Source organism: Thamnophis sirtalis, unplaced genomic scaffold (genome assembly GCF_051295495.1).
Source record: "Thamnophis sirtalis isolate CommonGarterSnake01/CBP01778 unplaced genomic scaffold, rThaSir2_p1.2 scaffold_6, whole genome shotgun sequence".
NCBI lineage: Eukaryota > Metazoa > Chordata > Lepidosauria > Squamata > Natricidae > Thamnophis > Thamnophis sirtalis.
The window spans coordinates 45495224-45509494 of record NW_028261386.1 but is presented as its reverse complement, the minus strand read 5'-3'; the positions used below and the strand labels follow the sequence as shown (position 1 = coordinate 45509494).

The window sequence follows — 14271 nt, the reverse complement described above, 5'->3', positions numbered from 1 at the left end:
ATCGCATTTCCCTTTTAATACCGTGTTAGGGACTGTACTCCTGGTGAAATATTGAATTTAAGCTTAATTAAAATTAAATTATTTAAATACAGTTCACATAATTACTCTCCACTTGGTTCTGAAAACAAAAAACAAATCCCAAAACACAACACTGCTGAATTTTTTTGTCACCTTGCTGCCAAATCTGAGTGGAGCCAGGAAAGATACATGCAGCACGTATATGTAGCACAAAGGCTCTCCCACTCCTATAACCGAATTAAAAAAAAGAGGGCCAGAAGTAGGCTAATGGAAGCAGCATAGATTCTAGAAACAACAAAATTAGGTTCTTTCATTAGCCTGAAGGATTACTGTATGTCCTTGATTAAACCTTAACCTTGCTGTCAGCAAAAATCAAAAGTCCAGATGAATAGCTAGGCCTTTCCAAACCAACACTTTGATTTCAGAGCAGGGAGAGCATTTCATAATTGGGATGCTACAGCCAAGAAATCCTGCTGTGTCTCCATATAATGTACTACCCTGTTTCCCGAAATTAAGACCTCCCCAGGTAATAAGCCCAATCGGGCTTTTGAGCACATGCACTAAAATAAACCCTCCTCTGAAAATAAGCCCCCTCCCAAAACATTTCAACACAGCAGCAGCCATGAGGTGACCATGCTCACTGCTTCCTGCACCCCAAAAATAATAAGATCTCCTCAAAAATAAGGCCAAGCGCTTATTTCAAAAGAAAATAAGACCCTGTCTTATTTTCAGGGAAACATGGTATTCTCAGTGGGAGGATGCAGAGAATAATTCTTTGGTAGATCTTAACATTCTGACTTATAAAGGAAAGTGTGTTTTGATATTGACATTTTAAGCAGCAAAAGTATTTTGAAACTAATCATTAAATTATACTGACATAGGTATATACAATTTTTTCCATCCATCCATCCATCCATCCATCCATCCATCTATCCATCCATGTATCTTAGTTTTTTTTTTCTTTGCTTCCTTCAGGATAACCTCATGAATCTCCCAGGACAGTTCCTCTCTAAATGTATTTATTTCTAAAATTTATTAATATCGATCTTGTGAAGGCTGAAGCCTTTCTGGCAACTTTGGGATCATTCCAAAGACATCTATATATTCACAGAAGACAAAATAAACTTCGCTTGAAAATTATTTGTATGCATTTAACATTGCAGCATGTGCAACTTTCTACTAAAATACAGAATACAGAATAACAGATTTGGAAGGGAGCTTGGAGACCTTCTAGTGAAAACCCTGCTCAGGTAGGAGACCCTATTCCAATCCAGATAAAGGGCTGTCCAATCTCTTCTTAAAAAGAGTGATGGAATACCCACAACTTCTGGAAGCAGCCATTCTACTGATTGATTGATCTCACTGACAGGAAATTTCTCCTTCGTTCTAGCTTGGATTTCCCTTATTTATTTATTTATTAAATTTATTTTCTGTCTATCTCTAGACAGCTTTCTTTTCTCTCTCTTTCTCTCTCTTTGTTAAGCTTCCATTGGAGACTTCCTGTGTTCCCTTCAGATGCTTTGGAAAATAAGTGGACACTCTCCTCTCTGTGAAGCCCCCCAGAAATTGGAAAACTACTACCATGTCATTCCTAGTCCTTCTCTTCAGACACACTAAGACACACGCATGCATGCGCAGACACACATCCTATGATTTAAAATTAGGACACATTTAATATATTAAAGGAACATAATTATTGTCATGAAAAAGCAAACAGAAATTAATCAGACTAATCCTATTTCTAACTTGCTTTACTGATACATAGAGGCTCCTTTTTTCTAGAGCATCCCTAAGGAGAAGAATTTGGGTGAAGAGTTTAGGACTCAGAAAGCAGCTTCTCAGTCCTCAACCAAAGCTTAATATGTAATACATTTCACCCTACAGTGACAGGCTGATCGCTTTTCTTGGAAATGCTTCTAAGTGAAAAAGTGACAAGGGAGAGTAAACAACATCTACAAAACACAGCTATGGTTTTCAAATAACTCAAGAGTAAATTTCTTGAGTCCTGGGAGCCAGTTCTGGCAATATTCAGTAAGCTAACTTCATGACCAACATTTCCTGATAGAGCACATTGAAAGGTTACAACTCAAGGAATATTTCTTTGCTTTTCTGTTTCTCTTGTTGGACAAGGTGCAAATTTTTCTGGAAAAAAATGTTTTATACAAAGAGAGGAAAATAAAAACACAGGAGTCTATCAACGGGCAGTGTTGTTATGTGATGAGGAAATTCTGATCACAGCTGGCCTCCTTTAATAAATGTGCATGCAGCACATTTACTTTTGCCACAGATGTGCATTCTTTTGTTTCATCAAATCATTCTCCTTCATGAAAGTATTACCTGTATCCATTCTTGGGGGGGGGGTCTAATATAAATTTTATTACAAAATACAATATTTGGACTTCAAAATCTCTGTTAATTTCAATCACAGACTGATTTTACTCACAACACTCCCGAATAAATCTGACTTTTTTTTTACAGGAAACTCTATAAAGAGTAGTCTTTAAAGAAAGCGGTGGAGAGGACATATTTATCCCCTGAATTTGCAGTGTAAAGGCACTTCTGCATGTATTTGGCTGCCACAAATATATTCCTTACAAGAAAGCTACTAATAATCTCTCCTGTTCAGAAGATAAAAGGAAAAGCCCAGAAGCTTGAGTTAATATCTCCTTGAGTTAATATCTCCTTAACTCAAATACACAGTCCAAGATAAATGTCTATGAAGAAGAAAAACTGTAGCTCTTTAGTAGGACACATACTTGGGACACCATCACCAAAGACAAGACTCAATTTCTATCTAGTGTAGACTATATCAAGCAAAGTGAAACAACATGGCTTGTTAAAATATGACAAATTGTAAAAAAAAAAAAAAAAAAGGAAAGGGAGAGGAAGGATTATCTTATGTCCAGTAGATATCAGATAAAGTTTGGGATATACCTATTCTATGTGCTTGATGCCACCATGTGGCAATAGCTTGCATTTGTGTCTTTAGTAGAAAATGTAACCCAATTTCTTTTTAAAGACATCAGCACACAATCCTATGAAATGTTTGTGATTCCCAATTTAGGTTCAGCTGTAAAATAGCATCCAGGTTAGAAGTTAAAGGGAGAGACTGGAGAGAAGGATTTTAAAAAGATCAAGGACAGAGGCACCAGAAGATAGTTTTCTCACAGCAAAAGGCAACAAGAATGGAGAAAGTCATTTGAAGTCTCAGCCTGTCTTCCAGTTTTTAATACAACTCTGGGAAAAAGCTGAAAATAAGAGTTTTACTGGCTCAAAGTCACCCAGTGAGATTTCTCAGCTGACAATGGACTTCAACTAGGGAGTCTCCAATACAAAAACACACTATAACACATTATATTAGCTATTATTGTTGTTATTGTTATTATTATTATGGCAGCATTATTAATGTAATTATATTGCTACATAATGTTACAGAAAGCTAGAACGGCTTAGGTGCTGGAGTAGGACTGGAAAGATTCAAGTTCTAGTACCACCTGAGGCATGGAAGCAAGCTGTGGAATTAAGTTAACTTTGATCCAGCCATTTCCTCTCAGTTTATATCAATGCCAAGCTCTGCCATAAGCAGGTGATAAACCCTCATCACTGTTTCATGGAGTAATAGCTTCACTGCAAAAACTAGGTGAGTACAGTCTTTAAAAAGCAGGCCCTGAAATCATGCAGGGCAAACAAGTAAGGACATGAGTGTTAGTACAGTATAGTATTTCCCTAAGTAGTATCAACAAATTCAATATACCATTACTTTACACTTCCAGAATATGAACAAATACTGGCTGTAAATCTGTCTTCTGAAATAATATTCCCCTGATATTTCTATGATGTCTACTTTACCAGCCTTTAAAGAAACCATTAAAACATCTTCTATATCTGTTATTGTACTGGTTCATAACTTAGTGCCGCTGGATAGATCTTCCTCTCTCTTTCTATTGGTAGAGGAGAGATTTTGGTTCTTCTTTGTGTGGTGCTATCTATTGGATTGTATTGTTTACAGTATTGTTTTGTATATGTTAAGCTGCCCAAAAGATAGGGCAGGGCAGGGCAGGGCAAGATGATAGGAAGATAGAATGGATGGATGGATGGATGGATGGATGGATGGATGGATGGATGGACGGACAGTAGGAGGGAGGGAGGTAGGTAGGTAGGTAGGTAGGTAGGTAGGTAGGTAGGTAGGTAGAAAGATCGATAGATCGATAGATCGATAGATCGATAGATCGATAGATCGATAGATCGATAGATAGAGAGATCGATAGATAGATAGATAGAGAGAGAGATAGAGAGATAGAGAGATAGAGAGATAGAGAGATAGAGAGATAGAGAGATAGAGAGATAGAGAGATAGAGAGATAGAGAGATAGAGATAGAGAGATAGAGAGATAGAGAGATAGAGAGATAGAGAGATAGAGAGATAGAGAGATAGAGAGATAGAGAGATAGAGAGATAGAGAGATAGAGAGATAGAGAGATAGAGAGATAGAGAGATAGAGAGATAGAGAGATAGATCCAGATTTGATAGTACATAAATATCCAAATTTATTTGTGAAAGTATACTAGTTTCACTCATTTATTAATGTAAAAGTGGTGCAGAGGATGGGAACTATTTTGGCACAATTAGTTTGTTAAGAAACTTGGGACATCCAAAAATATTACCTTTCAGTTATCAATTCATGTTCAGCCAAAAGGATTCTCTTATCCCCTAGAGAAAAATAGAAGACTTTGCCTTGAGCACCCCCCTGTGGGCTCACATTAGAACTTCAAGAAAGGGTTCTTTACATTGTGTCATAATAAATCTTGCTTTATATGCTGGGAGCAATGTAGCGTCCCTCTAGAAATTGTGCACTTCTCATCTTAAGCTTTACTTCTATTTCTGATTATTCATACTGGAGATGTGTTCTTAATCATGTGAAATAATCATTAGATGAAATAAAGTAACTTCAACATATGGTTTATAAGGTGGTTTGTTTCCAAAAAGATAAATAATACTATAGGCGCCGAACTATTCCTAAGTTGTGGTTAAATAAAATCGGAAATGAAAGCTTTGAAACTTCCATTGTAATATCTAAATGCAGCTGGGGGAGAGGGGAAATAAAGCTCCTACTGAATCATATGCAAACAAGAGTTTTTAAGGTATGTTTAAAAAAGACAGAGCTAGAATTCTACCAATGGATGTTATGGAAGTAAATTTGATGGTCAGAAGTTCCTTGTTCCTAGCAAAAGCCACTGGACTGATTTGGGGGGAAAAAAGAATTCTACCAGAAGCCTCATCTGCTAAACTTGTCTCAGAGGAATATACCAGAGAACAAACAGCAGTGGAGAATTATTTCACCCTACCTAGAAACCACCTTTTCCCCCCATCAGCTGGTACTGCCAAACCTATTGGAGGGAGAAGTCCTTCTATTGCAGGGCTGTCAAACTCGTGGCCCACAGGCCGGATGCGTCACACACTGGCCACACCCACACCTGGTTTAGCAAAGGGGAAAATCCGGATACGTCACATGACAATGCTGTGATAATGCGAGTTTGACACCCCTGTTCTATTGCATCCTGATCTTCACCCTGCTAAATTTTGTAACTAAGAAACCTCTTTTTAATGCTTTGGATGGCTTGCTTACTCAGTTTCTCTTTTCTTTCTGCACACTGACTTTTAGCCTGTAAGCCTATACGTAAAGTATCATTTTTAATAAGTTTTCCTATTTCAACAAAGAAAGAAAGAAAGAAATGTAAAGTGACCCAGGATGGCTTTTCTTTTTTCCTTTAATATCCAATTATTTAACTACAATTCAAACTTGCTGCATAGAGGATAAAAGCTTAGGTCAATTAAAATGAATGTTAAAATAAATGAGGTCATACCTTGAACTCCTTCTAAAAGCAGATCAACTCCTTTTCTATAAAAGCCAAACGCAGCTTCATAATCTTCCTCTTCCTCCTTCTTCAAGGCCAGCTTTATCAGTTCTCCAGCTTTGTCCAAGTAATCTCTTCTGCCAAGCTTGGCCTTCAAGCTCCCAGTGAATAAACCCCGGCTCTCCCTCTCACTTTCAGATTTGCTCCATTCATGATCTAAAGTGGCAGATGCCAATCCTGGAGGTTCAGCAGCAAAGCTGAGACCAAGTGATGTGCTGGGGGAATCCTGGTTAGATGCCATTCCATCATCTAACTCAACAAGAAAATCTGCATCAATGGTCAAGGAAATCAAGTCACTGTCACTGGATAAACCTGTAGTGCAACGAAAGAATGGCAAGCGAAGGAATTAATGGTTTTCTCCCTTTGTCCTCTAAAGAAGCCCTACTAGCAAGTCGTGATTTAGAAGGTGAGTACAAGAAGTATCCATGAAAGATATTAACTATTTTAGCTTCAAATCACTGCCTCTAAAAAAAGTTAGTGGTCTTTCTTTTATAGGGTGATTACAATAATAGATGTGATGTACTTTGAGCACTCAGTAAAGTATAATATAAACTCTAATGATGATGGAGAATTTTGATGAAGATCATACAATTTATAACTTATTGTCACTCAACCTAAATTATATAACCAATTCCACTGGTGAGTAAAAAAACAAGTACTCTGCCAGGTCAAACTAAAAGGCCATCTAGTTGAGTATTTAATTCATACTACGGTTCAAGAAAAGCCCACTGGAGACCATCAGTCAAGCTGCCCAATGATTAATTTTGAGAAGCCTATTGCTCCAGAGGTAGAGGTTCTACTGTTTATAGGCAACATGTCTTGCAATCAGTGACCATTTTTCCTGTCTGAATTTATTTAATTTTGTTTTAAATCATTCTGGGTCAGTGATTATTATAAAAAAAAACCTTGGGATGCCACTTTAATAGTTCCATGTGAGGAAATGCTTCTTTTTATCTGTCCCAAACCTCCTAACATTCTATTTATTTGGATGAATCCAAGTTCCAATTCAATGAGGAAAGAACACAAGCTTCTTTGTCCATTTTCATTAAGGTTTAGATTATGGAGAGCACACACTTGCTGATTATTCCTTTTTTTAAAAACCTAATCTAATAAATTTCAGTATAAATATCTATGAAATTTCTCAATCATCCAAGTCATGGTTCCCCCAAAGGTGGTATTCAAACGGCAACTGTACTTTTGGGGTTTTTTTCCCCCCCTTGAAAATATTCCACTTTTGATCCAAGAAGCTTCTTCAATTCTTCGGAATTGAAGAACCTTCTTGGAGGAGAAGTGAAACTTATTCAAGGGAAAACAAACCAAGAAAGTACAGTTGCCTTTTGAACAACACCTTTGGGACAAATCTCAGTGCAATATTCCCTCATCAAGGATTTGTTTTATTATAATTTCTGTCTGAACAATTAAAGCCCAGTTGGTAGAAATATACTTTATCTATCTATATTAGCTGTCCAGGTTGTTTTGATAGTATTTCACAGTACTGAACCAACCCATACCTCATATTTCTTCTTCTTTAGTGTTTCTCCAAGATATTTGGCTCCTAGGTTATTGAGTAACGTAATTTTCTCAAAGTACATAAGGACATTTAATAGTCACTCATCTTTCTTTTAACAAGTAAATAAAATGCAGTAAGCAGATGAACAGCACTAAAATACCCCCATTGCTTGGAGATTTATAATCTTTATTCCTGCATCTATTTAGAATGCTTTTGTAAATAAATTGATAGAATACAGTCAAAAAGTCACTGAGGATTTGAATAAGATGTTGATTTGTACACCAATTCATATTCAATGGACAACTTATTTTATTGCTGTAGAGTAGAACTGGTGTAAAATTAGAGCATTCCCAAAGTTCTCCTACTGAAAAGTGTAAACCAGATGCGCATTATGCAAAACTCAGATTAAAAGAACCAGTGAAGTTGCGCAGCTTGAGGTTAAAGTCAAAATCTGGTAACCCTCCAGTTAGTCTTACCTGCCAAAAATGCATTTGATGATCATAAGCTGGAGAAGTTGAGCAATAGTTTAACAGAAAGGCCAATATTTTGCACATTGAATGTCTCGCGTTATAGCAGCTTCCACCCTCTCTGTCTCTATCTCTTTGACACTACAACAAATCAGGATGAATTATTTATGGTCATTCATGCCCTTGTACCTCTCATCTATATTGCCACAGTTTGCTTTACAGGGGGCTGCCCTTGAGGGCTATTCAGAAATTATTAGCCTGCATGTTAATAGATTCTGCCTTGTGTTCCCCATGTGATGCCGTTACTGCAGGAGCTGCCTTGACTGCCAATAAGATCCAAATGCAATCCATTGTGCTGGTGTCCCTTAAAAAGCACCATTTAGCTTGGAACATGGTAATGTTCAAAACTATATCCTGCAAGGGGAGCCCACCTTAAAGTAGTCAGTGCATTATGGGTAACCTCTTTTTTTCCAATTAAATAATGAATTAACCTAACACTACTCAATTTACTCCATTCTTTCTTACCTCCATATTCTAACTGGCTAAGTGTCACTTCATCAAGGACATCTCTCCGAGCTGTAGAAACAAAAATAAAAGCCTATATTGAAGATGCACCATAAGTCCATAAGTATTCAGATACCTGACCTTTATTCTTGCCTGGTGTTCTTGTTTTCATCCTGTCTCTATTTATTTTCAGATTTTACATTGGGTTCTACCACATTTGTGAATTTTATACCTGAAAAACCTCATTTGGTGAATCCCTCTAAAGAGCACTGGCTATTGGATGATCTAGAAATGCACCAAAAGCCAATCATAAAGAGGATTTACAGTTGGAATAAAAAATATCTGAACAGTTATTGCTACAATAGGTGTTATTCCATAATGGTTTCTGCATAACAGAGAAAAACAAACCAGGAAAAATTTATCATTTGCACAATCAAGAAAATTAAAAGTGAAATATAATGCTGCCATCTAGAGGAGATAACGATTAAGAGACCATTAGAAGTTGTTACCAAATGTAATTTAAATGTGACAGAAAGGTGGGAAATGTTAAGGCATGACTGAAAAAGTATTGTTTATTGTTTTCTTCTTACAGATCTCTTCTTTCTGCCCATTGGTCTCTTGGGGAAACAAATAAAGAAACTATATATAAAAATAGTTAAAATTCCAATTTAGATTTAATCCTAGTTTGGAGAAATAGGTGTCCAACATGCCATTCAAAAGCCAAGAAAACAATTGCATAATGTGCTAAATCAAGATTGTTTCAATCTCAGCGCATCATGGAAATCAAGTGGCTCAAAAGTGCTATATAAAATTCCTCAACTGCTTTTCCCAAAAGAAACTACAGTTTTAAAAAAACTGGAACTAGATTACAAATGCAATCCATTGTGCTGGTGTTTCTTAAAAAGCACCATTTTCCATCTCTCAGGCTGGGGGGTGAAATTATACGCCCCTCAGAGAGGGTTCGCAATTTGGGAGTCCTCCTGGATCCCCAGCTGACTTTAGAACACCATTTGTCGGCTGTGACCAGGGGGACCTTTGCCCAGGTTCGCCTGGTGCACCAATTGCGACCCTACCTGGATCGGGAGGCCCTTCAGACAGTCACTCACGCCCTTGTGACCTCAAGACTGGATTATTGTAATGCGCTCTACATGGGGCTGCCCTTGAAGAGTGTTCGAAGACTTCAGTTAGTCCAGAACGCAGCCACGCGAGCGATTGTGGGTGTACCCAGGTACACCCATGTCACACCTATCCTCCGCGAGCTGCACTGGCTACCCATTAGTCTCCGAATCCGCTTCAAGGTGCTGGTCGCTACCTATAAAGCCCTACATGGCATCGGACCTGGGTACCTGAGAGACCGCCTCCTGCCGATTACCTCCCATAGACCGATTAGATCTCACAGGTTAGGTCTCCTCCGGATTCCATCCGCCAGCCAATGTCGGCTAGCGACCCCCCAGGGGAGAGCCTTCTCTGTTGCAGCTCCAGCCCTCTGGAATGATCTCCCTGTCGAGATCCGGACCCTTACTACCCTCCCGGCCTTCCGCAAAGCCCCCAAGTCCTGGCTGCTCCAGCAGGCCGGGGGGCCTATGAAACATCCAGCCCCACGGAAATTGTGAATGTTGTGGTTTTTGTTTTTAAAGTGTTGTCTTTGTCTAGTTTTCCCCTTCCCTTGTCTATTGTGAGCCGCCCGGAGTCCTTCGGGAGTGGGCGGCATACAAGACAAATAAATACAAATACAAATACAAATACAAAGGAGATAGAACCAACCTTCAGAACTGCAGGTAGATAAGCTGTCTGTCAGAGAGTCTACCAGAGGTTCTGCAGGACCAATCAATTCAGATCCATCATGCACCTCTCCATCCTTAAGAGACAGAAAATAATATATATGTTTCAATATGGATTAATGTAACTTTCACCAAGGGAGAAAAGTTACAAGAAAAATAACAATATGATCTAATACACTGTTCCTCAACTGGGCCAGCACAAGAGGGAGTTGAAATCCGTATTCCAAATTGATAAATATTAGTTTTATATTCTTTCCAGATTCAGTCTAAGTATACATTGAAAGAAAGAATAGTCAATAAATATCAAAAGTATTCCTAAATCAAATTAACCAATTTGCAATATCTTCCAGCCGACACATATTCCCATCCTAGAAAAATGATATTGAAGACTGCCATCTGTTTTTGAAAAGGCATTATTTTAAAATAGCAATATTAGCTTTTAGGATAAAATAGATTTTTTAAAACCCGAGAGGCATTCTGGCTATACAAAAAGTTCCTCAAAGAGGCTTAGAACTTCCTCATTAAACAATCTGCATAGATACATCAAAGAGTTCATAACTCACCAGATTCCCCATCCCATCTGCTAGAAAAGAAAGAAAGCTGTCTTATCTTACATTAACTTTCACCCCTGCTTTAGTTTGATACCTCTCAAACGAGAATGGTTCCCCTCAAAAAATATCTTGGCTGGTTTTCATATCAGCTGAACAGCCTTATTCCTATTGTACCAATTTAATTGTTACACCATAATTATAAATCATATTTAACCCCACTGTAAACCTGCCACAAACCATAATGTTTACCAGTCACACAAAGGTTGTGGTTCATAGAAAATGTATTTTGGCTTCCCAACACAGTTGGAGTGTATATGATACAGCTGAGCTTAAGCACATCTGGATCTGCTTAGTGCCTATGTAAAGCCTGGGTTCTCCATGCTTGTCTCCCTAAATCCTCATGGAAGAAATACTGGACAAGCTTCCCTGACCACAGTTTGGTATGATATGTGAAGTTAGCTAAAGCCAAATGGATCAGATCTGGGCTGCAAAAATATGGTTATAAATAGTAGCAAGGAGGTACAGAATATTTATGTTTTGCTGCCATCTTAGTGATGCCTGGATATTTGCAGCCTATCTGGCAATACTATATGCCTATTATGTAGAGTGTCTGCAGGAAAGAGCAAGGAGGAACAAATGACATGTGCTTAATGCCACGGAATATCTGATGCAAAAGTCATTTTTGCATTATCGTGACATAATCACTTTATTGCATGCACATTGCCACACTGACATCATGTCTCTTTGTTGAAAATACCACTTAATAGAATATCAGCAATGTGTAGTTACTAATCTAACTGCTAACTATTAGACACTCTCTTTCCTTCCACTGTGCATCAATAATATATTTAAAAATTGTAAAAAATAGTAGAAAAGTAGAAGTTGTTTATCTATCTAATCCAGTTTCTCAACCTTGGCGACTTTAAGTCCTGTGGACTTCAACCCCAGAATCCCCCAGCCTGGGAGTTGAAGTCCACAGGACTTAAAGTAGCCAAGGTTGAGCAACACTGATCTAATATAATCTATCTGGTACTTTATTCATTTATTTTGCAATATTTGTATACTGTCCCAATCCAAAATTCTCTGGGTGTTCTTCATTCTAATAAAGTGCCTTTCTGTTTTATATCATATAGAGAATGATTTGTAACAGTAACTATCAGTTTAGCCTACTTACATCACCCAGAATTCTATTTATAAATAGGCAAAAATTTCCTAAGTAAGAGGTTGAATATGGGAGTATGAGAGAATGGAGATTTTTACACACGTTTGTTTCTTTGTTTGTTTGCGTATGAGAGAATGAAGATTTTATACATGTTTGTTTGTTTATTTGTTGGCATACCATACAGCAGGGGTGTCAAACTAAAGTCCACAGGATACTTAGATCTGGCCCGCGGGGCCCCCCTGGAAACAGCAAAAGATCAGTTCACAGTGCTTTTGCCAGAGAAAATGGGCTCCTGAGCTCAATTTTCAACTACCACAGCCTCCTGCGACCTTCTGCCAGTGAAAACGGAGCTCGGGACAGCACTCAGATCAACACAGTTACCCCCACAGGAGTGACGTTCAACTGGCCATGCCCATCCTGGCCATGCCCAACCGGGCCCCCAAGGTCAAACACAACCCTGGTGTGGCCCTCAATGAAATCGAGTTTGGCACCCCTGCTATAGAGAATCTGTTTCAATCTTAGGACAATCCTGAGAACCTATCAATTGCAACAATTATTAGTATCTCAAGGAGCCAAAAACCAGTGCTTGGACCAAGAGACTGAGAGGAAACTGGGAGCCAATAGGGAAGGATGGTGACTTTAAGAAAATTTCCTCAGTCTCTGGACCAATCAGGCTGTGACTTAACCCTGTTGTAGCCCCTCCTGCCGAGCTGCAGGAAAACAAGTACTTCACTTACACAATGAAATGAAATAATCTATTAGACAGGCTAGCTGAAAAAGATTAACCTTAAAGAAATCTTCAAGCTGCTTGCTATTGTAGAGCATGGGGATGTTGGCAGAAAACTGAAGCAAATCTTCTGCACACTGTCTTCTCTCTTCAATCACACCTTCTTCAAATCGCCCTGAAACATGAACAAATTCAACAGTCTGAGAAACAAGTCTAATTTTTTTTGACAAAAATCCTTTATGAAGAAACATCTACAGCTGCTTCAGGAGACAAGGCCAAATATCTAGGCTCAAATGTCCCAGAATGTTTTACCATCTATTGAAGATACATATAATTTGGCAGCCCTAATGGAATAAAAAAAACTCCATCTTTTATGTGAACACATGGATTGGCCAATAAAATATTATATACCCTGAGTATCAAAAAAATAAAAGAGAGTTAGCCACATTATAGATATCTATTCTATACCGTGCCCACTTCAGCCCTAATCCCTTATGGTTGCAGACTTCAGCTATTTGGTTTATGCTAAAAATAAAGATTTGGATTCTGAATTTCTCTTCACTGAACACCAGAACAGTCTTGTTACTGGAAGAAAAAGGAGGGAAGTTTTCTTTCTTCCTCCCAAAGTCTTTTCTATTTAAGTTCAGTGGGAAGGGATAGTGAAGGAGGATTACAACTTTAATGAGAAAAAGACTATTCCAGAAAAACACTGTATTAACAATGGGAGGGACTTTCTGTTCCTCAAAAGGACTCTTGGGATCCAGGAGTCACAGTAAGATAAAACATGACACAGACTGGCTCTAGATTGCCAAAGGAGTGCAACAAGGCTGCATGCTTTCACCTTATTTATTCAACCTATCTGCAGATTAAGGGAAAATAATTATTTTATTACATCAATATGTAGAATGAAAGGAAGCTGGATTAGAAGAAGATGATGGTTTTAAAATTGGAGGAAATAACATCAATAATCTCCATTATGCTGATGGCACTACCTTAATATTGGATATCCTGAGTACTAAAAGAGTACAGCGTGGTACTGTGAAGCTATGATACATATTTCTCTGTCCCTTACATACTTGCATGCCATATCACAATGCAAGAGCAAAAGCATAAAGTTTGCCTTGCAATGTACATTTCATTATTTTGATGTCATCCCGGTTAGAAATAGATGATAGTGAAGTGATTCCAAGATAGGATTTCCAGATGTATTAAGCATATCTTTTATCAATCTTAAGTAACAAGGCTAAAGGTGAAGAGGACCATCCACTATATCTAGAGGTGAAGAGCCTGGAGAAAATTCACTACAGCAACTGTGTATTAAAAGAATTATGTACTGGCACAGAATATATGGTCATTTCATTTTCTCCAGTTAGAAAAGAAGCCAAGATGTGAGCCTTGTAAGAAGGTTTTTACCATAAGGAGAGAGACATGGACTGTACTGCATTACAAATGACTTAGGGCAGGGGTCCCTAATCCCTGGGTCGCAACCCACTACTGGGCTGCGGCCTGTATGAAACCGGGCCGCACAGGCGGTGTGCAAGCGTATGCATGCACCCGAAGCTGTCCTCACATGAGCAGTGGCTGCCGTGTTCGCGCGTACACCACCTGCCACTCAAGGAACTCTCCCCTCTCCCCAC

The 14271-nt window shown here is 38.4% G+C and overlaps 1 protein-coding gene across 3 annotated transcripts in view; it reads right to left on the bottom strand.

Moving 5' to 3' along the window:
• The window catches only part of RPS6KC1 (ribosomal protein S6 kinase C1), a 103809-nt gene that overhangs the window by 64833 nt on the left and 24705 nt on the right, over positions 1-14271 (bottom strand). For all 3 annotated transcript variants that reach the window (XM_087717777.1, XM_014073642.2, XM_087717776.1), the window contains 4 exons: positions 12694-12809; positions 10178-10271; positions 8435-8485; positions 5882-6244 (listed from right to left, as the gene is read on the bottom strand). In XM_087717777.1, coding sequence (XP_087573903.1) covers positions 5882-6244; positions 8435-8485; positions 10178-10271; positions 12694-12809 — 624 coding nt within the window. The remainder of the gene's footprint in view (positions 1-5881; positions 6245-8434; positions 8486-10177; positions 10272-12693; positions 12810-14271) is intronic.